The sequence below is a fragment of the Hyposmocoma kahamanoa genome, unplaced genomic scaffold, assembly GCF_003589595.1.
Source record: "Hyposmocoma kahamanoa isolate Upper Pololo Valley unplaced genomic scaffold, ASM358959v1 103, whole genome shotgun sequence".
NCBI classification, from domain to species: domain Eukaryota; kingdom Metazoa; phylum Arthropoda; class Insecta; order Lepidoptera; family Cosmopterigidae; genus Hyposmocoma; species Hyposmocoma kahamanoa.
Window position 1 is genome coordinate 4,279,685 of NW_020653344.1, and position 25,175 is coordinate 4,304,859.

At 35.1% G+C, this 25,175-nt stretch overlaps 1 protein-coding gene across 9 annotated transcripts in view; it reads right to left on the bottom strand.

Annotated features, from left to right (window-relative positions):
- Positions 1-24,787, bottom strand: part of LOC113238117 (AT-rich interactive domain-containing protein 2-like) — a 73,872-nt gene extending 49,085 nt beyond the window's left edge. For 8 of the 9 annotated variants that reach the window (XM_026474858.1, XM_026474874.1, XM_026474898.1 and 5 more), the window contains exons 1-15: positions 24,505-24,787; positions 24,195-24,285; positions 21,408-21,517; positions 20,246-20,376; positions 19,274-19,483; positions 17,857-18,104; positions 13,030-13,214; positions 9,992-10,085; positions 8,802-8,963; positions 7,819-7,983; positions 6,516-6,689; positions 5,789-5,920; positions 3,932-4,101; positions 1,717-1,835; positions 263-345 (exon numbers count right to left, since the gene is read on the bottom strand). In XM_026474858.1, the coding sequence (XP_026330643.1) occupies positions 263-345; positions 1,717-1,835; positions 3,932-4,101; positions 5,789-5,920; positions 6,516-6,689; positions 7,819-7,983; positions 8,802-8,963; positions 9,992-10,085; positions 13,030-13,214; positions 17,857-18,104; positions 19,274-19,483; positions 20,246-20,376; positions 21,408-21,517; positions 24,195-24,285; positions 24,505-24,599 (2,169 nt within the window). In that variant the 5' untranslated portion in view covers positions 24,600-24,787. The remainder of the gene's footprint in view (positions 1-262; positions 346-1,716; positions 1,836-3,931; positions 4,102-5,788; positions 5,921-6,515; positions 6,690-7,818; positions 7,984-8,801; positions 8,964-9,991; positions 10,086-13,029; positions 13,215-17,856; positions 18,105-19,273; positions 19,484-20,245; positions 20,377-21,407; positions 21,518-24,194; positions 24,286-24,504) is intronic. The other variant, XM_026474866.1, reaches the window with a different exon arrangement.
- Positions 24,788-25,175: the final 388 nt, after the last annotated feature.

Genomic DNA, 25,175 nt, shown 5'->3' on the forward strand with positions numbered 1-25,175 from the left:
AGATCTATTTCTGACATTATACGTAAAAAAATTGGGTTCATATATGACAGTTCGTTATAAATTATTTGTTACAATAAATAACTACTTACACTGCTCCTTGCTGCTTACATCGCTATCTACTACTGAACTTTTACGTTCTGGTTGTTCTATGTAATGTCTGTTTGGGTTCAATAAATGTTAAATTCGAACGCTATGTAAACGCCATAAAAACATAATTTACAATTATAATTTAAAAGTAAACACAGTAAACTTGTAAACTTACTTGTGCCTGTGAAACGACTGGTTTTGCCTCCACAGTGCCTGGTTTATTCGTTAGCTGAGCTTTGAGGATCGGAGATGAGGGTCCTATTAAAAAAAAGATGTCAATCGCAATTTTATTATTAAAATATCTAATGGTAGAGTCTAGGCGTCATTAGAAACCGTAATGGGCAGATTTATTTATCTAACCTTCAAGGAGTATACAGAGTGGATGAAATCTCCCTCTAAAATCCTGGAATGATAATGTTGTTTAATTAGCAATTTACTTTGCTATGGTACTACACCTGGCCAAGAGGGTAAGCCGGAGAGGCTTTAGTGGGTATGCCTTCCATTTGGATGGTTAGTCCCACTTAAACATTGAACCTTCCTGCGCTCGAGTGCATAAAGCATTTCCCCCGTAAACAAAAAAAAAGTGTCTATATACACTCGATGACCTTGGTGGCACGACTTGCACTGTTGGCGCTGAATGATGGGGTCCTTGGTTTGATTGGGAGATGAACTTTTCTAAATGGGTTCTGGTTTAGGTATTCTAGGTAGTGCCCCAGAGTGAATGCAGTTACTCTGGTACTCACAATACAGTTCCTTACTTTGAGATCAGGTAGGTACGTTGGTGTTGGTCTGTCATATTATTATTATTACACATCTATGTAAAAGTTTGGTAAACTTGTAAGTAAAATAGAAATATTTTGTTTTGATTTCTTTTGCCTTTTTTAGTCATTCCAGTATTTCAAAGGAAGGTATATTATACACTTCTTCAGGTCAATTATACTCTACTATATATACACTATTTTTAACCGACTTAAAAAAGGAGATTCTCAATTCGACGATAATTTTTTGTATGTATGTACGCGATAACTCTATTATATTTTTACGATATTTGATGATTCTTTTTTTTTTGTTGGAAAGAGGATGCCTTAGGGATAATAATGGGACCACTGCCATTTAAATTTGAAGAAAATATTCCACCTCCAAGGGTGGCAAACTAGGGGATGCATCCGGTTTTGCGCAATTTCCGGCAACCGATTTCAATAAAACTTGGCAAATAGATGTAATTCCACGAACTTTTGAAGTCGGTTTTTTTAGTACTCCGTAATGATTGTTATATAAATTTTAATAATTTTCGATAATAACTCAATATTGACTTTTTAACGTCAATTGTGAGAACTGCCGTCCAATAACTAAAACGCGGCTATGTGACTAAATCATTTTTTGAGATGTCATAAAAACCATAATAACCTTAGAATAATTAAGTTGTTTAATGATATTTCAGCTATGCATCGTTAGTGTAAGTTCCGATAAGTCGAATACGTTAACTAATGTTAATTGTTTAAAAAAAAGAAAATGTTGTGCTCTATCTTTTACTATTTAAAACGGATATTTGACCATTTGTCACTTAGCCGCGTTGTAGTTAATGGACGGCAGAGAAGTTAAACCATCGATTGCAGTACGTAGCTCTACCTTGAGGTGCATTGGTTCTTGTCTGCTGATTTTTAGCTCGAATGCCGATGTAGACTTGACGAGTTTCGCCTGACGAATTTGTCACCGAATTAGGTCCTACAGTTCCGCCAAACACCGTCCTGAATAACAAAATATTACAATTAATAAGTTGTTGTTTACGTCGAGAGCGTTATGCATTGATATGATGTAGTTGAGGCGAAAAACGAATGTCAAGATCGTAGCAAATAGAAGGCTGTGGTCTTTGTCTGCTGGAAAAGAACGTGAAGTGTTTGTAAGCTACTGTTCATAGTGCAATATCAAAATTTTTTAGCTGTCCAATGAAATAATATGCTACTGTTGTCTTTTTTTATAATAATATAGCTGACTAGCAAAATCACTGCCAAAACCGTTGGGTAATTTTCTGAAAAATTTCAAATAGTGGACATTATTACGGAAAAATTCCCGAAAAAATTGGAAAAATATAACGTCAAAGGCTTATATTATGTTCTACGTTAATATCTTTTGAAGTTTTATTTAGCGTGAATTATAAAATAAACGTGTATAGCTAAGAGCCACTTAAGAGAAAAACGAGATAAATATGATTTCACAAAAGCGGAAAAAGCATTTATAATAGCACCGTGGTTTTCGTTCAGTAACTTCAACTTTTGACAAGTGTCAAAGTCAAATGTGGAAATTAAAGGAAAAATATCTGGAAAAATATAAATTTGTCTGAAAAATATGATTACAAGCCAAATTCAAACTTGAAACTTTGATGACTACGGCGGCCCAGCATTTAAAACTATTGTCACTAAATGAGGGAGGTCCCAGATTAGATTTCCGGTAGGACAAATTTGAGAAACGACTTTTCTAAATTAATTGCAATCTGAGTGTCCTGGATTGTGCCCTGAAGCATATTTCGTTCCTCAGGTACTCATAGTGCAGGAAATTCCCCAATATTATTATTATAGAATAGAAATCATCTATTACTACGCCACAACACAAAAACACACAGTAAGAAAGATAAAAGAAAGATGAAGCTAAATTAAAACAAAACAATTTAAATAAAATAAAAAATCAATAAAATCATACACAACAACAAAGCTAACATTAAATATTTAACAAAATTAGAGTGAATGTCATGTGTGCGGCTGTGGCATATGTAAAAGGATCCCAATTAGCTATTATCACGGCCCCGAGAAAAGGCTGTGACGCTGACTTTCAGTGGACCCTAAAGACAAGTAAGTACCGTGTGTCGCGAATATACGAGTGACCTTGAAATTTCTGTAATGTAGTACGTTGCGTTCTTGTATATTTATAGAATACTTAAATAGTAAATTTGACACATGCATACAGTGATAAGTGTATGTAATGTAGTGTCGAACATTCACAACAAACAAAATAGAACTTATTTAGTTAAAATGAAACCGATTGCAAGATTTGTATCACGTGTGCGACGCAAGAAGAGCGACGCAAGAAGAGCGGGTAGGCGCGCAGGAGGCGTCCCGGCTTACGAACACGGAATACTGTACCACACGATCCAAGAAAATGCAGCCCACTCCATTGTAAACACTAAACAAGTTTAATCGTGCGTCGTGTGTAATTAGCTCGCAGAATAGCGTGCAGTCTCATATACCATAAGAGGTACGTACTAATCTTCATAACTTATAAACATTGCTAATTATTATGAATAAAAGATTATAACAATGAAAAATAGTAATTATTAACATTTTTCAGGAACAAATAAACTATCAAATTTATTATCTATTTATTATCCCTCAAGCAAAACAATGATGACGATGGCCGTCGCACAGCAATGCCATAAGTCGAAAAACAGTGCCGTTAGTGCCCAAAGAAACTTATACGGTATTATAGGAAATGAAACTGTTTTTCCGGATTTAAATCGCGTATATTTGTTTTTTTTTTCGAACAAACCGACGTTTCGGGCCCTTTACAGGTCCCATGGTCATGGTTGACTTTGAAAAAACAAATGTACGCGATTTAAATCCGGAAAAATAGTTTCATTTCCTATGTGTAACAATCGCGAAAACCTAAGAACTTTATGCGGTATTTTTTTGAATGTCTAAAAGATATTTTTTGTATTTGCTTTTAAACGTATGCACTGATTGATTATACAGTTATAAAGTCCTAAAAATTCCTTCCTGACGGTCAGGCTGAAAGCAGCAAAGACCAAAAATAGGATAGGGGAAAATATTGAGGCTACTGAAAAAGCGTCAACCTGACGAGTCTCGGGAAGTGCGCAGGCGCAATGAGCCCCTTGCGGCCCAGCTTGCCGCAGCAAGCGAGGTACTGGCGGTATAGTTCCGCTGCCTCGCACGGGCTGTTGTCGCTCGCTGGCAAAGGCTCGTAAGTCGAACGGAGCCACGCTTGCGCGAAGTGCTCGTTCTCCTGTAAAGCAATAGGATATTCGACTCCTTACTTTTTACTACTTCAATTAAAGCTTATGAACAGCGGACAGGGAGCGAGCGTAAATGAAATTGACAATATTGTCTGATTTCAATTTTTTTAGTCTATTATTTTATTATTATTGTTCAATAGATGCAAAGTCGTCGTACGTAATCATAGTTATAATTTTTTTTTAAATTTATTTATTTTTTTTTTATTTATTGAATTGATATTCAATTATTTTTGTGAGATTACAAGGTTTGTTATAATTATTAATACACAGATCGAACACTTAAGACAAAATTCCTTCGACCCGGCCGGATTCGAACCGAGACGTCTTCTATCAAAACATGCCAGACGCTATGCCAACTAAACCACGGAATGAACTAGCAGACCTCACGAATTCTTCAATGTGCTTGTTGTTGGATCTTTGTATTTGGTTTTCAGCGACTTTTTAGCCGTAGCGCCATCTATGAGAAATCTATGAAAGTATTTCGTCACCCAGTTACCTTTACAGCTACCAGCCCTGGCTAGAGATGTCGCTATTAACTTTACTTCATTTTTTATTGAATAACTATTCATTTATTTTTTGTAAGTGTACTCCACTTGTTTGTTATAATTATTAATACAAAGATCGAAGACTTAGAAAAAAATCCTTCGATACGGCCGGATTTATTTAATGTTATTAGAATCATTTCAACAGATAGAATTATTAATATTCGATGTTTATCGTGACGGCGGTGTTATTAAATTTGGTTATGTTATAAAAACAAAGAGTCAACAAGGCCAGGCTGCAAATCAGTACGGCGTGTCACACAGCCACAAGGATTAAACTGAGCTGTTCCTTCCATGCACTGTAGTTGTTCCACTAGTATTGTTATATGCTCTAATTCGTATTATTTTTTTAGTTTGGTAAACAAATAGTTTAAATGAACATGCTGAGAACGAATTTGTGATATTTTTATTTCCATTCAATAAGACGACATATTTTTACTATCATGATATTCACGTATTTTTTAGGAAACCAGATTTAGTTTTATTTTTTATCTTGTAAACTCTACACTGTTATATACAATATATTGTATTACAACAACCGTTACAAAGAGTAATAAATGTTACATTTCAACAAATTACAAATATCCAGTACAAGTTTTGTACTATGTAATTTTAGCATAGTTAATGCAGTTATGTGAAATAATGTAGGCACATATAAAATAATATAATAATAATCATGTCAAAATAATTCTTGTAAGTTCATGTAATTTATCCATTTCTGTAAAATAATATTTTTACCTAATAATGTAACAAATTGTCCCTACATTAGAAACTGCTGTGGGTTTCTTGCCCCAAAATATGTAATCAAATTTTAAAATGTTGAAATAGTAACCCCAGGATTTTTTTAATGTATTTACTAACACATTATGGGTCTGGTTACTTGAATAAAAATATATTTGAATTTGAATTACTTCACTAGTTGTTATTATTATTAATACAAATATCGAACAAACACAAGAAAAATTTCTACGATTCGGCTGAACTCGAATCAGCGACTTCGCAAAAACCGGGGCTATCGCTCTCTCAACTGAGCTACGGAACAAATCAGCACACCTTACTATTTCTCTATGTGCTTGATAAGATCTTTGATTTTGGACTCAAACGGCGTCTTTTGCCTCCACGAACGATCAGGTACCTGCACAGTTCTCTGTTGCAAATGCGACTGTTGTATATTGGTCATCGGTGAAGGCGCGGAGACGACCGGCGTCGCAGCTGACGTTGTGGGCGCAGGCGGCGCCTCCACTACCACCTTTTGAGGTGTTTGAGGCTGGAAAGTATACGTTGTCTTATTTATTGCTTTCATAATCGTAATATAATTGACGCTATTTCATAGTACCTAAACTTTTTTGACATACGAAAGGTACAATTTTTAGGAAGCCGAAAAAATAAATTAAAAAAACGACGTAGAAAGCGTTTGGCTGATGCCAAATATTTATAAATTGTATTTTATATAAATATAAACCAAATATGATAAAGTCGTGGTAGCCTAATGGTTTGACCGCCTCTCAATCAGAAGCCGTGGGTTCGAATACAGACACGCACCTCATGTGTGACATTTAATTTTAAATTTACCATGAGCTTTTCAGAAGGTTCGCAACCCTTGGAAAACGCATTGGGTTATCGCGGCATACTATGGCCTAAACCCTCACCCGGGAGGAGTCCGGTACCCAGCAGTGTGACGTATAAATAGGTTGAGAAAGCAGTAATGTCCAAAAGTTTTGCTTCATGACGTTAGGTTAGGAGACTTTAAGTTTTACTACTAACACTGCATTCCAAGGCTCTTAAAAACTTGCTTGCCTCACCTGGGAATCGAACCGACCTAATGTGAAAAAATCGTTGTTGGTCACAGTAATATTCTGTACCTGCTGCTGCTGCGGCTGTTGCTGCTGCTGGTGCTGGTGCTGCTGCGGCTGTTGCTGGTGCTGCTGGCTGCCGGTGTGCGAGTCACGTTCTGCGGCAGCGGCGATGGCGCTGGGCCCGCTCACCGTCTCCACCACTCGCATAAGTATACAGGCGCGCGGGCCGTAGCTCTGCGCCTGCGCACCACACTTGCTTAAGCGGAGTTACTTAAGTGGAGAGGAGAGTTTAACAGCCATAGAATATCTTTATTTTTGCGCTGGTCAAATTGACATTGGCAAAATAATTCAATTCTATTGGTTGTTTAAACACAAATCCTTCTTTGTTTCAACAAAAGACCATGTACGAAATAAACTTTAAAAAATTGTTTGATTTGTGTACTTTATTTCTTATAGCCTATTTATTATCTATATTGAATTATTCATATGAATGACAACATATAAATTATTACAAGTAATATGAGTGCACTTTGTAACAGGAGAAACGCTCGAACCATCGATATATTTTTTTTACATATAATACAATATAATATGTACAGACGGCAGCACAACAAGCTACCTACACATTAACGGATCTTGTTCCGTTGCACTAGAGGGGATATTCGAACACAAGTGTTTAACTCGATGTTCTGTTGACTGTTATGTACATACGTACATATTATAATTAATATAATATTACAAATATATAATACATTTTATATCCCATACATACATAATTTCAGATTCAGAAAGAAGATGTCCATAATATTAACCCTAGAAATAAGTCCAAACTCATGGTACCACGATTTCGGTTAACTAAGGTTCAACGATTCTTTTATAGGGAACTATATTCGTTTTTACAACAAGATTCCAGAGCATATATGATCATTTCATAAGTTTAAAATCTACATTAGACATATTTTAATAGAAAAGTCATATTGCAAAATTAAAGACTACATATTAGATAAAAATGTATGGCAAGACGACAGGACTCTAGATTCCACACACATTTCATTTAAAAAGAGCAATCCCTAGAGTTTCTTGCTCTTTCTTCTCAGGGAGGTCAGCACAGTGAACGAGCAGTAGCTTAAAAATGACGTTTTCAGGTGTAAATTAATTTTACCTTTGGAATAAATGATTATTTTACTTTGAAAAAAAAAATACTAATGAAAGAAAATAGCTAACAGATCAAAGGGTGCTGTAATATCAAAGGCTGCAGGACATTTTAGACCGTAAACCTGTGAGTACACGTCTCAATGATTATGTCCTTACTATTGGATCCAAACCGATGTCATACTTCAAACAATAATTCTAAAAAAATACTACATACCTCAACGGTAACGAGGGACACCAGTGTATGAACTAAGCCGGGCACCCTAGCGACGGCCTCACTCGCACGATCGCCCAACGACGTCAGAGCGTACACGCATTCCAACGTGCACACCAACAACATTATATCTCGTAGTGTTAGCAAGGCGCATACGTCACTATACACCTGTGTGAATAATAACAATAATTATGTCAACTAAATACAGTAGTTAATAAACTACAAGGACATTTCGACCCCTCCTACGTAAAGTATCGCATGTCGAAATTGTCAAGTTTACAGGGGAGCCTTTTCAAGTTCTGAATTCACTGAAATGAGCGTAACACTTGACCATAATTTCTCAGTTTTATTTGGCAAAGCTCGTGCTTAGACGGAGTATTATAAAATCCTAAATTTCTTAGATGATCATTCTATGTGAGTGACGAGTTTTGCCGAATAAAACTGAGAAATGCTAAAGTCACGTGTTATGCTCATTTCAGTGAATTCAAAACTTTAAAACGTTCCACTGTAAACTTGGCAATTTCGACATACGATACTTTACGTAGGAGGGGTCGATTTAACCGAATCGTTCGATTAGATATTATTCTCGAATCGAAGGGCGCTTGCCGAGCTATTCAGAACATTCGAGTTAAAACTGTCGATTCGGATTTGGATAGCCATCGCGAAATCGTGTTTCCGTTAAAATGCTCTATGGAGGCAACAATACGATTCAATATTACATGAACAAATATTTCAATCGTCGCCTCGCCCATCCTCGTCAATCGCGACCTTTTCCACCGTAGATACGCAAGAATTGAAATTTTGCCAAGCAAATTTAAATTCTCGTCTCGCCTCGTCGATGGAAAACCACCTTAAGACACTGTAGAGAGAAATACCAGCATCTGAATCTTTTGGCTCTTATGTCTGCACCACAAGACGATTTTTGGAATTTCGTTTAAAATTTATTTATTTTATGCAAAAGTATAATTTTGCATGTGTTTACGTACTTTAGCTTCCAAAGCCCTGAGTAAGGCGTCTTCGTTGGCCTCGTTCTGGGCCAGCTTGTTAAGAAGTTCCAAAGCAGCCAAGACGCGCGCGCGGTCCGGCGAGACCAGGGCCGACTGGATGGTCGACAGCACGTGCCGGGAGATGAGGCAAGTTGCTGGGTCCTGGAAATGGAACTCAATAGTAAACCCTTATACAGATTTTACGTATTCAATGTAATATAATCATCATAGTTATCGTCAATAATCATGTACATCATTATAGCACATCATCGTTTAAACAAATTCATTTACAACGACAATTTACAGTCCACTTTGTTAATACACTTACAAGCTATCTATCCTACTATTAGTACAAAATTTACAGAATAAAAATAAACAAAATAGAATGAATGAATGAAATTATTACATGATACCTGCTAAGTTCACCGAGCTTCCTGGGAGACGTGCAGTTCGGTGAACCTAGCAAACAGATCGGAGTCCCACCTATCCCCTATCATTTCAAGAACTCTGTTTAAGCTCTCTCGCAACCTGCGTAGGCAGAATACCACCTTTTCTCGTATTAGTGCGTAAAAATCCTCTAGAGTCGGCAAACATGCTCCACGCACTGCAGTAGCGAGGAAGCCCAAACAGAGCCCTGAACACATTATTATATAGGATATGCGTAGGAAGTTGTAGGCTTTCTGAGTAAAACTGACTAAAAGTGTTTTATATTTAAAAAGTTATTAATGTCGTTTTACTCATTAGGTAACGAAGGTTTTCGATTTCTCTTATATTTACGGAATAATCGCCTGCGCACACTTAACAAATACACCCTGTATACTTGCGGGGAATAGAACTCTCATCGGAACTCTTATTTGAGAAGCAACCGTTTTCCCACTGGACACCGCTCTTACTTAAAATACATCTATTGAAATATATTCTTTGGTTGCTTGGTTTGGTTCCTCACTGGTAATTCTTAATGTTGTTTGGGGAAAAAAGCTACATAAAGTCGCCTATTGTACATTAGGTTATTCGTCATAAATTAACATTTATTTTCTGTTATTGTTAATTATAAATAGAATAAAAATATTTCATTAATTCATTCATTCCTTCGTTCGTTCATTCATTTTTACTTTCCGTTTATCTATACAATTTTTTTGTCGTCGGTGCAACAGTGTAAGAAAGAAATATTAAATTGTAGTAAATAATACCTTGATAATGAGCTCTGTCGATATATTTCCAAGAGTATCGAGTCCTGACTGCCTCAACGATCCCACCCAACAGTTTGCGCACAGCAACAGAAATCTGCAACAAAAATAACATGTGTTTTTTGAACAACAATTTTCCTGGAACAATATTTAAAATAGAAATTTACTATTTGTTAAATCAAAACCCAAATAAATTTACAAATTACTGGACGAAATGTGAGGACAATCGAAATAAGACAATAGCAATAGAGCTGCCTCCAAGCAGTAATGTGACCCTTAAAACTTTATGCCTCTGAGTAACGGACACAGTGCCAGCGTCTCACACGTCTTTGCGATTTTAAGCTCTGAGTGTACTGCAATTTTTATGGACAGGCGTATATGCTCACCACCAAGCGCACGACACTGTGACTCTGTACTTATTTTATTACTGTGAACTTCTACACAACCACAAATAAATTAATTATGAATTATTCATTAATTGTACTTGATATAATTTTTTACAATAAATATAATTTGGTAAACGGCGTTTTAATCTAGTAAAACAATGCTATCAACTTTCATAGAAATTTTCAGGCCGCTTCTTTTGCTTTCTAGGTTTCGTTAGTTGAAAGGGCGCTTATGACAAAAACTCAAAACCGAAACAAATATTTAAAAAATCTACTGTTTTCTTGCGGTAACTTAATTCATACCTTATCAACATAGGAAAAAATAAAAATAGTTACAAAACGGCCTTTTTTACTGATAACGGCAGTAAGTATACATAACATTTGTTTTTTAAATGTCACATGCGCCCTTTTAACTACCGGCAGCAGTTAACTTCGCACTGTTACCTCTACTATGATGCAGGCTTTGGTTACTTTCAAAGCAAAGTTCTGCTAGTAATTGGATGTAGTGTCGTCCAGCGGATTTATGCATATTTTTATTTTTGTTCTTTATTCATTTATTTATTTATATATATATATATATATATATTATAATTTTTCACTATTTATTGTTATTATGTGTGCAGTTCATCCTTATCTATACTTTATCTATACTTCATGTATTTTGAAATGAAATATTTTATGTGGATTTGGTACCATTATGACAATGTAATCATAGCTTTAAGTTTAAATTGTATATAATGAGTTCTTAGGTTTTCGCGATTGTTATACATAGGAGTGAAACTTCAACACACCACGGTTGACAGTCAACCGTGACCATGGGACCTGTAAAGGGCCCGAAACGTCGGTTTGTTTGAAAAAACAAATATACGCGATTTAAATCCGGAAAAATAGTTTCATTCCTATTTAAATTGTATACTTTAGTCATTTTACTGGAGCTTGTCGAGACACGTCAGAATTATTATATTATTACTATTACAGAATTAAATGTACCGTTTCACCAAAAAGGTAAAGTCTGAAAAACAGCTCAAGCTGAGACTCTTGCCTTTTTATCTACATGTGTAACTTCAGATTATGTTATTTAAGGCTAAATTATTATTTAATGTAGATAAATAAAGCTCTTATTATTATTATTATTACTATAGTCATCGAGTATGTAACCAGAAGTAGAGACGAAATGTCATTTAGTTTGTTTGAGAACTATTCTGCCATATCATTACAATGACAACTGCGCTCCGATGGGCCAGCCCGAATTCGAAACAATTGACGGGTGTCGTCAATCGTTTCACTTCAAAACGACCAGTTTAACTTGATCTATAATGGACCATAATTGAAAAATTACTTATTTCATTACCAATGAAATGTGATTCCCTTTGTTTTGTAATTAGATGTTTTGCTATTTTTCCTATACCACCGAATGAAATAGCCCCCATAGTTAAAGATGTTATCTTTATCACAATAAATAGAGAATATTATTTTAATATACGGAGACGTACACACAGGTCAGTTGTTGGCGCTGTACTATTTCAGCTTTCTAATTTGTGAGTTCAGTGCAAACGAGAGTTGATATTTAAATGTGATATAAAACGCATTTGCCTGATGAGTTGCAAGGGATGGACGGCCCTTATTTCGTCTCTTTTTCTGGTTACATACTCGATGACTGTAGTTAACTCATGAGAAGTTAATTATGGCGTTGATCCGATTTTGAACTATAGAATATTTGTGAATTTATACAAGTAGCGCAATACGCGCGGCGCGTAGGGTTGTTCCATTATTGTTATAGATGTACCTATAGCTTGTAAGCAAAATTTGAAAAAAATGAAGGTGTTCATCACATTAAATAATTCTTTTTATAAATGCAGTAGGTACTTATGTACTGATATCTTTATATAATCGCTGATACTATACTATACTATACTATGCAATACTATATTCCTATACTATACTATACTATACTATGCTATACTATACTATACTATACTATATTCCACACGCAAAATAGGCGCCTCGACGTCGAGTTGCGGAAACCAGCCCGTTGCACCAATACCAATCATCGCTGATTGGTGTCTCGATTTTTTATGATAAAAGTGACGGGACGAACAAGTCGTAGGCCTGATGGTAAGCGACACGCCTGTCTATAACAGTTGCATTGCCACTCAGAGCTTTAAAACGCAAAGATCTGAAGGGTACTGCCCCTGAGACAAGTGGACAAGTCCCTTGGAGAGATGCTGATAGAGTGTCTGTGTGTGTATAAGGGCTCTTCGCGAAGGTTCAGTAAAAGAAATACAAAGGATAGCACAGCTCTACTGCTACTAAAATCGATTATGGGAGTGTGATTATGAAATAAAAATTAAATGCTGAACAATACTGAATTTGAGGCACGTTTGTTCAAAACTACCACGAACACAACAATAAATACGTCTACCAATTGATGTCATTTTTTATACATCAACAGCTTTGGGACGACCAGCGCTATGGAACGCGATTGCACCGCGAGATTAAGTGAATGTGTGTGTCCGTACACGGCGAGCATGCACATATACAAGCAGCGTTGCTACGTTTGTACGAAGTTACCATACTCGTTTGATTATACTATGATTATAATCTGAACAAAAGTGATGTAAAACCGGATTTGGGTCGTATTTAACGGTCACATACCTTATTAACGTAGTATTTTTAGCCAAATATTGCACGTTTTCATCATGGAACGACAGCGATCGCACGATGGAGGCAATTTGCAACACTCTTTGAGTAAAGACGCAAGTCGCGCCTCCAGGTAGCTCCGGGGCGAAAAGCTGGTTTTCTTCTGACGGTTCAGTGACCCAGTCTTCTGGAGTTTCAGTCTGCAATTTAATATCTCAATTTGGAAACGTATTCTCGTATATAAATAACGTTAAATCAAATGGCATGCTATTTGTTGTACACTCTGTGCCCTAAGATACCTGACCCCCTAAACTATATTAAACGACCTTTTGGTACTGAGCACAAAAGTGTGGAGAAAAGTGTTAAACAAACTTAATCTTTAATCTGTGTGCCGTAAAATGCATTTTCGCATGACTTCCTGTTGGCATCATTAGCGAATGACGTTTTAAGAATCTTTTTAAGCCAATTTGATCTTTAACGTATAGTTCTTACTTAAATACAGAATACAAATTTCAACCTGCTAAGCTAAGGTTACCGTGGTCTAGCGGTATAGGACTTGCTTTGCAAATATAGGTTCATGGTTCAAATCTTGTTCGAATCTTGATCGACATGAAAAATAATAATATTTCATTTTTTTATCTCTGTATAGACCTCAGAACAATAAGTATAGATGTAAGAAATTTCTTAGAACGCTATTTTCTCGATGAGAGTCAACACAAATAATTTTTTTTAATATGAATTTTTCAACGAAAGATGTTCCACTTTAAATTGTTAATATTATTGACATAAAGCACAATGTTCGTTCACTAATCGATTCCTTCGGTGCGGAGAAATATGCGATCATCGCTTTATAGTTGCCTGAGATGGGTAGATAATAATTAATAATGCGTAGGGTGGGTAAGTATAGATTAAACGAATCATGAAATCGCTCTGCAGTTTGCATACGATCGTGTCCTCTGTGATTGACGCATTGTGTTCCACGTATCCTAATTATCTTTTCTGTTTTTAATTGATTCCAAAGTTTTCTTTCCTTTTTTAATATGCCGCACTTAACTGAACTATTGAAATTAGAAATCGTTGTTCTGTATGAACAAGATGTGCCAATAAAGGAAATTGCGAGGCGCCTCCATATAGCGGTAAGTATTATTATTTATATTTGTCACAGTGGCTTCAATTTTTCGAAAAGGTGGTCCTTTTCCTTCCCCTTCTCATGCCATGGATTTAACGAATTATTAGATTTAAAAAATATAAATCTACAAATATAATCTAAATTCGAAACAAAATTATGACGGCTTAATATACGGTGTTATAAATTGTTTGTTCTCAGAGAAATACTGTCAAGCTATGGATCAAGCGCCATAGAGAGACTGGGTGTGTCCATCGTAACCAGCCGGGCCCAACACCGGTGATGTTTACGTTTGCATCCAGCCGTCATCGAGGGGTTGTCAGTAGACATATTGAAGATCCCTTTGCTACTACGCGATCAACTGCTCAAGTTCATGAGATATCAACAAAAACTGTAAGAAAACACTTACATGCTGCAGGTTTTAAAACATACAGGCCAGCTAGAAAAATAGAATTAAGACCCGCCTATCGCCAAGATCGAGTTCGTTTCGCACGAGAGTATTTAGACTTCGACTGGCAAGATAATGTTGTAGTTTTTACCGATGAAAAAGCTTTTAAGTCAGACAAAGACGGTCGCAAAATTTTATGGAGACGACGAGGAGGACGTTATAACGAAGTGAACGTTTTACCAAACAGATCAAGTGGAAGAATAACGTTAGGGTATTGGGGATGGATGTCATCCATGGGTCCCGGGGAACTGTTTGAAGTGGGTGGTCGTTTTAATAGTCACACATATGTCGAACTATTGCGTGATGTAATGTTGCACAGTGCGCATTGCTTATCCTGACTCTCACATATATTTCGTGCAAGATAACTGTACTGTCAATCGCGTCAGGGTAGTGAGTGATTGGTTTGCATCACAAAACAATATTTCAATTATTAATTGGCCATCTAAGAGTCCAGACTTGAACCCAATTGAAAATTTATGGGGGCAAATGATTTTAAACTGGGACTCATCTAATGTTAGATCTAAAACAAACTTAGAGGAGCTTGTTGTGTCTACATGGGAGTCAATGCGTGGTGGAGATTTATGCTGGTCGATGGTCGCAGGCATGAGAGACCGTTTACAACAAGTGATCGATTCCGAAGGCGCCCCTTTACGGTATTAAAATTATAATGGTTAAATAAGTAAATACTTTTTGTGTAAATGTGTGTTACGAGAATAGTTATTAAATTATAAAGCCAACACTAGGAAAAAAAAGCTATACGAAATGTGAGTGATGTTATTGTTAATAATTTAACATGTAATTCACTGCACTACTGTATAATTTTGAAAAATACAGCCTGTAAAGCTACTACAATTAATAATAAAATTAGTTTTTCTAATATTTTGTCAATATAGACTTTGTTCTACTATATTATCTTACTTGAACCTGTCTGATAATAATAAGTTAGATAGATCTAATTGTTAAAATTGTATAACACTGTAGTCAGATTAAAAAATGTATGTATAGCAGTTGCTGATACAGGCTGTAGGTAGATTTTTTACTTTTTTACTAATTATAATTTACTTCTTTACTAATTATAATTTAATCAATTATAATTTAACAGCTACTTCTTTACTAATTATAATTTATCACAATAAAATAAAGTGTTTGTTCAATTACCAACGAAATTATTTTTTTTGCTTCATTCACCCAATGTCTGTTGACTCTCATCGAAAAAATAACGTTCTAAGACATTCTTTACATCTTTACTTATTGTTCTGAGGTCTATATACAGAGATAAAAAAAAATATTATTATTTTTCATGTCGATCAAGATTCGAACCATGAACCTATATTTGCAAAGCAAGTCCTATACCGCTAGACCACGGTAACCTTAGCTTAGCAGGTTGAAATTTGTATTCTGTATTTAAGTAAGAACGATACGTTAAAGATCAAATTGGCTTAAAAAGATTCTTAAAACGTCATTCGCTAATGATGCCAACAGGAAGTCATGCGAAAATGCATTTTACGGCACACAGATTAAAGATTAAGTTTGTTTAACACTTTTCTCCACACTTTTGTGCTCAGTACCAAAAGGTCGTTTAATATAGTTTAGGGGGTCAAGTATCTTAGGGCACAGAGTGTACCTGTGATTAAATTAGGGACCTTCCATGAGTACCAATACAATATATAGGATGTAAATATGAGATGGGGCAGCAAGGCCAGCCACCTTATTAGTTTTAGTTACAGGAAAACGGTTCTAGAAGACTATCCATGAATTTTGAAGATATTTTGATTGGTATTCACAGATTTTGGAAAAATGGCACAGTCAGCAAGATAAAAGGCAATTTTTACAAAACTTTTTTCTTTTATGCCATTCGATCCGGTTTCTGTTAAGGATCAATAGTCTCTATGGGACCAACTGAGGTAAGAGTACTCGAAATGTTAGAAATCGCAAAAAACTTTTTACCATACATTTTGTAGGGACATATTTAGTAATCAGTTATTCTAGGTAGTTAAGGAAACTAACAAATTGACAACGCATTATGTATTAGTTAAATGAAATTTATAAAAAAAATACAACGGTGTTCAAGAATTGAAAGACGCACTTGCAGCAATTTTCAATGGAATCCATCCGAGTAAAATTTCAGCCGCTAATTTGCTCTTTGCTGAAGAGAGCGAATCGATGCATCCGCCAAGGAGGCAATAACTTCTATCACTTACTATCATACATTTTTTATGCTATTTTGATTTTCGTTATTGTTTTTATTTTGAAATACATAATACGTTGTCAAGTTGTTAGTTTCCTTATTGTTAATTCCTTAACTTAAAATAACTGATTACAAAATATGTCCTACTAAGCGTATGGTAAAAAGTTATTTGCGATTTCTGACATTTCGAGTACTCTTACTTCAGTTAGTTCCATAGAGACTATTGATCCTTAACAGAGACCGGATCGAATGGCATAAAAAAAAAGTTTTGTAAAAACTGTCTTTTACCTTGCTGACTGTACCGTTTTTCCAAAATCTGTGAATGCCAATCAAAATATCTTCAAAATTCATGGATAGTCTTCTAGAACCGTTTTCCTGCAACTACAACGATGAAGGTGTCCTTGTTGCCCTGTCTCAAATTTACAGCCTGTATATAGAACATCTAGACACAAATCGAGGCTATCTTTATGTAATGTATTAAACGTTAAGCGAGACCTCCAACCCCCGCGTGTGATTACACGAAAGATTGGTTGAAACACCTGCATGCTGGCTGATCAAGAGTTCCATGAGGCAGTGGTCTCCTTCTGTGAAGCGGTGATGCTCCAGACGGAAGTCGCCGAACGTGATCGGGAGAGAGCCGATCCCGCTCAGAGACGGTTTACCTTCGCGGCTGCGGGCGATCGGAGCGAGGGCACCGTTCGCCAGTAAGACTGGCAGCCGCGATGAAGATGGCCGGGTGGTATGGCCCGCTTCATCATGAGGAGGGGGAGGATGTAACTCTTTAAAGTCGATCCCGGATCGTGAGGTTTTAACCGGTAGAAGTCCGTCTTATAACCTAGGACGATTTTCCACGAAAGAAAAGGTATTGCCTTACCGGCAACAATATCATTGACCTCATCACTTCCCAGTTTTCAAGTAAATTAAAATTCCATTAATCTAATCAAATCTAATGGAACGATCGTATTGCTTAACCTACTTTAAAAGGTGATAATTGATATTGATTAGGTGTAATATTTTAAGTGGAAGTTATTTATTCTCTTCACATGACATCATAGATAACAAAAGCTACATTCAACTTACTTCAATAGGCAATATCTTCTCAACAACATCTTCGGCACCAACGTCCTGCATCAAACAGTCCGTAAGCGTATTATGAGCAGCTAAAGCTTGCACTATTAACTCTGGTTGCTCCACTCCCGGTTGCATGAACTTAGTTTCGTCGGCTAATTCCTTAGCACCTCCACCGCCAGCTCTCATTTGCCAGAACTCATCGGGATATCTTCCGCGTGCTTCGAAGTACGATCGGCCAATTGTATCGCGGAGACTTGCTGTTGGCAATAAATCTTCACTTAATTCGTGTTCGATTATTGACATCAAAAAAGCAATATTTATTTTATTGACTATCACTGTTACCATTATTAATACAAGGATCGACCTACAAGAAAAATTCCTTCGATGTGACAGGCCTTGAACCTGTGTCCAACGTCCAACTGGGCTACAGAACGAATTAGCAGACCTTTATTTTTGGTTTTAACGGCTTTTTTGCCGTAGCGCCATCTGTGAGAAATCTATAAAAGTTTTTCGTCTCTAAACCAGGTACCATTACAGCTACTAGACATTGACAAAAAATGTCGCTTTATAAATTGTAATCTTAGATGGTGCTGAAGAGTCAGTAGGTTGGCGGTAGTGGTTTCAGATGCAAGTTGGTGCTGTCCAAAGCATGCCACCGCATTTGAAAAAAAATCATCATCAATCATCTGAATTATCTATAGAAACTACACTACATAATTATATATAATTTTTATTCCTTGTTATTTTTTGTGTTTAAGTTAATATAAAAAATACATGTTTTTAATTATATTTTGGGGTGGTGGGTGTTGAAATTTTTTTATCTTGTCTAAGTGGGCGGTGGTAATATTATAATGTTTTACTGCTACGATATTGATTTATTTTTTATAAAATTACTAAGTGTTCAATCTTTGTATTAATAATCATAACAAACCACAGGCTTAACTTAGTCGGTTCCTGAGGTAGCTGCGCGGTGCGGAACGAGTGACAGTTTACGTAACAGTTATGTCAATGTTATGTAAGTAATGTTATCAAGATTTTTCTGACGATATTCAATAACAAGTTGATTGAAAAAAGGGTCTCTGCGTTGCCGGCCTTTGAGAGCCTTGTTTATTCGCTTATTGAAGCGGTTATTAAAAAATACACACATGTGAAAACAGAACTGACATTTGTTGAAAACCGAAAACAGTTATAAGCATTCAGAAATCAGGAAATAAAATATAAGAGGCAACACTTGTTTATGACGCCATAACCTTACAAATAATTATTTTGCCAAAAGAAAAGGACAGAACATTCCCCCACCACCTTTAACCATTAGTGTTAGCTAATAAGTTCGTACGAATTGATGAAACTTATAAATAATTTAGAATTCTATACGCTACTAAAAAAGAAAGAAAGTAAATGTGGTACAAATAGTCTCAAAACTTACAATGATTATAAACACCAGCATGTGCAAGTAAAAAGTCCAGTATATGTGGAGTGGTGGACAACGGGAGCCGGTTGGAATGGTCGGCTGCCAGAACGGTGCATACGTTGACGGAGAAGTCTTGTTCGTTGGGCATAGGTGAGAGGAGAGAGAGGGCCAAGCGTTCCGATGGACCAGCTACACGAGACCCTGTACGGAGAGCTTCACCCGATGCTGTGAATATGTGGAAGTTTTTATTTCAATATTTATCAATAATTTCCTCTTACTCTTCTCCGACTTGAAAAAAGAAGGAGACTTCAAATCGACTGTATTTTTTTGTGTGTAATATACGTGATTACTCCAATATTATTAAACCAATTTCGATGTTATTTTTTGTTGGAAAGGTGGTACCTCTGAAGTGGTCTCATTTAAATTTGAAAAAAATATTCCAACTCCCCTAATGGGTGGCAAATCAGGAGATGAATTTCATCACACAAAATTTTGAAGTCGGTTTTTCAGGAAACATTTAAGGTGGGTTTTTCAGAAACACAACCCCTAGTACAACACAACCCCCACCAAGTTTCTTGCCCATTCTTCTCAAGGGAATCTGTCTTACAAATGAGCAGTAGAGTTTAATCAGTATGACGAGATTTCAAGTGTAATTTGCTAACCAATGAAATAAATATTATTTGACATTATAACGTCGATTCTTTCCCTTTTTATTAAAAAAAGGTATAAGCATTTTTAAATATTTTCATTTGTGTACAATGTAGTAATCAAAACTAGTTTTTCCAATATCATCTGGAATATTTACTAGAAATCCAGTTTAGATACATACAATTAATCTCTATATGGTACTGTACAAAAAAGAAATTAAATGAAAAATTAATAAATCATAGAACAGAAAAAAATGGTTAAATAAAAAAATATAAAACAATCACAAGTTTTATAAAGTAAGAAATAAAAAAAAGAAAAGAACTAAAACTGAACATATACCTGTTTTACCTGATATGTAAGAGCCCCCACTAAAAGTGATCCTGGGCATACCTCCCCCTCGACCTCTTCTAGGGTCCTCATCCATGTCATTGTCGTCATCTCGTCCAGGAGGGCCCTTGGCTCTTTCATATCTGGATAAATTTAATCATTGACGGTAACAATGGAAAATTCCAATGTCGACGTTTTACATCCATGTTTGCATTGTTAGAAGAAATTGTTCTATAAAATTCTGCAACATGGTTAGGGTCAAATTTAACTCCCAGCCTTTAATATAAAAAATAACTTGTAGTCATTTCTACACCTAATTAAGAATTTCTAATCCATGAAATGCGCACAGTTTACAAAAATTGCTTTCAGTTGTTTTTTCACCTGAATTCGTGATGTCTGTTGTTATATTTGAAAGATAATAAGACTTTATTATTTACGTAATTGAATTACTGTCTCTGTGTTCTCATGTAAGTAAATTACTTGTAATTCTTAGTGACAATGGATGTCCTGAACCATACTTATCATTCACCATTCAAAGCATTTCTAAGCATTAGGTATTTTAGTAGCAGTAGAGCTCCTATTGAGAGTTCGTCCTGGGAAGTACAGCCACCTTACCTATTTCTGCCACCTAGCAGTAATGTCAGCAATATCAGAATGTGTTCTGGTTTTGAAGGGTAAAGAGTGTTGGTTAAATTACAGGCATATGGGACTGGTCAACTTATGTCTTTGCGATTTACAGCTCTGAGTGGCACTGCAGCTATTATGGAATGTAGCTTACCATCTGGCACTACTTTTTCATCCCGTCACTTAATATTGTATAAAAAAAATCTTCATATGTTTCTATTGCGTTGTGACTATGACGCGCTATCATAAAACAACACACTATATTTGACAGATTTTATAGACAAACTCAGTTATTTGGTATTTAGTGTAAGATTTAAGTAGCACACCTCAGTGAAGGCGTTTCAGTCTAATCAGAGTCAATTTTGGTGTACATTCAATGCATCACTTTGCACCCTCTTTATTAATCAGGGTTTCCGTAGTGCAGGGCTATGTAGAGTGTGTGCATTAAAAATTACTAAAATGACTAATCAATAATATAATTAAGAACGAGTTATATTATAAATAGTGTGTTATGTTTGTGTATAACAAATAACCTAATAAACATACTGACTTTTCCAAATACATTCCATAAATCTTCCGGAGCAATGTAGATCCATTGACACAAGGATGTGGTAGTCGAAGTGGGCGCAAAAATGAGTCCCAATGGTCATTTTGATTAACCTAAAAATAAAATAATCACAGTGTATTTTGAATTGATTATACCGTGCGTTAACATAAAACAATAGTTCAAATGACACATCATTTCTCAATGGCCTTTTAGTGGCAGGAGTAGGTTTTGCTCCCAAAAACCTGATCTAATATACCAAAAGTGACCAAAGTCATTGTCTAATTAACACAACAGATCTACTACCAATGGCTATGCCACTGAGCTGCAAGGGCCATGAATCAATCAACTTTTTTACCATGACTCAGCTGGCCCGAAATTTTTAAACAAAATTTTTAAATTAGCAAACATTTTCATAATTTGAAATGAAAGTATTTCTTTCATTGATTGACTGTCAGTCAGTCATGAACATGGGACCTATAAAGAACCGAAAACGTTTGGAAAAAGAAATATACAATTTAAATCTGAAAAGATGGGTAACATTTGCAAAAACTCAAAAGCTCGATATTTTCATAATTAATTTAAAAAATCATCTACTTGTCCATAGTGTAAAAACATACTCCTAAAAATTATGAATATATCCATTTCTATAACAAATTTATATAAAAAAAAATACATAATTTTTGTGGGATTAGTCGCCAGACACAAAACTTCATTAATAGTATTCCATAATAAAATTGTGTACATTTTCTTGTAGATTGTGATCATACTAAAAAATATTTGATTAAGCATGCAAGAGCTAACAAAAAATTATCAAAAAAATTCTTTTTCATAAAGTTCTGGGGGGCTACCACAACCTCTTGAAACAATATTACTTTAACGTTACATTGACTTTTCGTACCATAACGCGCTTAAAGCAAGCTTATTGTGATGTTAAAACTATGATGTTTTATTGGCAGCTTTGTTCATATTCATTCACTCAGTTCGTACTATAACACGACTTTAACATTAAAGTAATATTGCTCTTATGTCAAATTTAGCAATCTTAAAATAGTTACACGGATGCAAAAGAAACAATATTATTTTCAGTTTTATTGTCTTAATATTGATTTGTAATGATTAAGTTAGGTTGAACTTATTTATTTCCATATATCTCTTTAATATTTTGTTTATTTTTTATATAATAGCACATAGGAAATAATTTCTCGTTAAGTAAAAATACGCCATGTTTATTTCGTAAAATTATGACAGCGCCATTTTAGCGCCAGCGCTCCTTGGCGAAACTAACAGTTGACACTAGACTACAATTCCGAATTCACAACGTGACTATCAAGATTCAGCTTGTTTTATTTGTTTTTCTTCATGAAAATGCGGAATAATTTATGAAAATAACATAATTTTAATAGATTTTATTATTACATACTTTTCTTTTTTAACAGTAAAAGTTATATGAATGTAAATAACATTAAATACTTAAACATTATACTACAATAAGACGATTTGGAACATCAAGAAATAAAGAGATAGCATTATATAGTTCACATAGCTTTATCTCTTTCCTATTTTTAGTAAGGAATAGACAATATTGGGAAATCTTTCGTTCTTTCAATCACTTTTGCAATAATACATTACATGGTTGACAGGTTGGTCATGGTACGAACATGAGTAATATTATAATAAGCTTACTTTAAGCTTACATTGAAACAAGATTGTTTTTGGAAAGGTTATGGTAGGCCCCCTGGTAATAGAATTGAAACATGGACAACAAAAAGTTATATTTTCAAAAAGAAATCATTTATAGTAAAGCCCACAGTGCAAATTGTAAGGTCACCAAGGATGTCAAATTTGTAATTGTAAATTGAGAATAATTTATAACATATCAACAATTGATTCATTATAAATGATTATCACTAGTAACAGGTTTCTTACCACGGTATAATGATTCATTATAGTTTGGAAAAATATTTTTTTTATAATCTTATTTTTAATAAGGCTTGTAACACTTGGGTGTCAATCCCTGTGGATTATATTATTCTACTATATCGTGTCGCCTTGTAGTGAGAGACAAGACGTCACATATGAGTATAGAGTTTTAGCCCTCTTCGCCAACGGTTCACGCAACACGACATTTAACTCCCCAACCTACCAAATATCCCCTAATTGAAATTGGCTTCTCAGAGCCACATAATGGCCACATTCCATTAAATGTAGCATATCTTCAAGTTTGTTACAGAATTTACATAGTGGAAATTCCGCTCTTTTTATTAGACGGTAGAACTTATTTAAGGCAAGGTGGCCAGTATGTAGTCTAAAAGCCAAGCCCAATGCATTTCTAGAAAGTGTACTGTCCACAAACCAGAGCTTTCGCAATGGATGCAGTTGAACAGTGTTGTATCGAATCCCTTTCACTGCAGAATAAATGTTTTATTTGTGATTCCAATTTTTGTTTTTTATTTTTTATTTTGTTATATCAACAAGTAAAAAATTTACAGAAAAGAAACACAAAAAACTGTGAATAAAAACCATTAAAAGATTTATGTATTGCTGCCATCACATGCTATCAGGTGTCTAACAAAAGAATCAATATCTAATATTTGCAAATTACACTACAAGTATTAAACTTCACAATTTAATAAATGCATTGATTTAAGAATTGGTTAACATTTTCCTGGCTTACCTAGACGTTTATCAAGCACATCACTTGGAAATTTATTAAGAAGTAATGGTAAATTAAAAACTATAATAATTTTACACTGTTCAAATATTTTATAAAAATAATTGAGGAACACATACCTTACTAAGACCTCCTCGCTGCTGCACCAATGTGTAGAAATGGTACAAATCTATTTCCACCCCATTAACTGTTGGAGTCTTAAATGGTATGCTAAAATTTAAAAATACGACATAATTAGAAAAATAATATATTTAATATATCTGTTAATAAGATTTTTTTATATTTCTGTCAGAAAAATAAGATAACACGGTTTATGTTAGCCAACGACGATGATTTAATAAAGACTATGCCTAAATTAACCCATATCGTAACTACTATGTATACGAAAACGCGCCAAAGGAACATATACAAAACATAAACTATACACACTTTTTACTATCATTGAATTGCTTCAGGTCCTTCAAAAACGTTTCTTTATCCCTCTGATAGTTGCTAGATTTAGTATTTATTTGGGATTTGGCCATTTTTGAGCCGATAAATAACTGTGAACTAGAATCACAAGTATCTCACGCGTTAGTTGTTCTCGCGAGGCAAAAATTATACAGCTATAAGCAAATTAGCGGAAAAAGCACACTACATATCGTTACTTTCATAATTTAACTAGGAAATACAGAAAAGCGTTCAATTTAAGAAATAGGCTTGCGCTTCGGGTTTACGGAACTTTTGACAGTGACAGCCGACATCGACAGACGCTGCTTGACATCTTGAGAAAGCTTTTTTTTTTTTTTTTTTTAATTTATTTCTGGCCATGGAAATAAAGTCCTTCAGCCGAAAACATAATTAGAAACATAAAGAAATAAGTTTTTCTGTAAATATGGCCGCCACAAAGAGGGTAGGCAATTTGAGGCGGCGTGCTTGGATTGACTCGGGATTCCTTAGAACGGACCGATACGGGTATTTTAGTTCGAGATTCACATAATTTCGTGTTTTAATCTTCGATTAAGGCACAATAGCACTATCCTATTCCACTTTAAACTAGATTTCACAAAATAATTGAAAGTCAAATTAAAAACGACACTTTTCCCTCCAAAAGGTCCAGA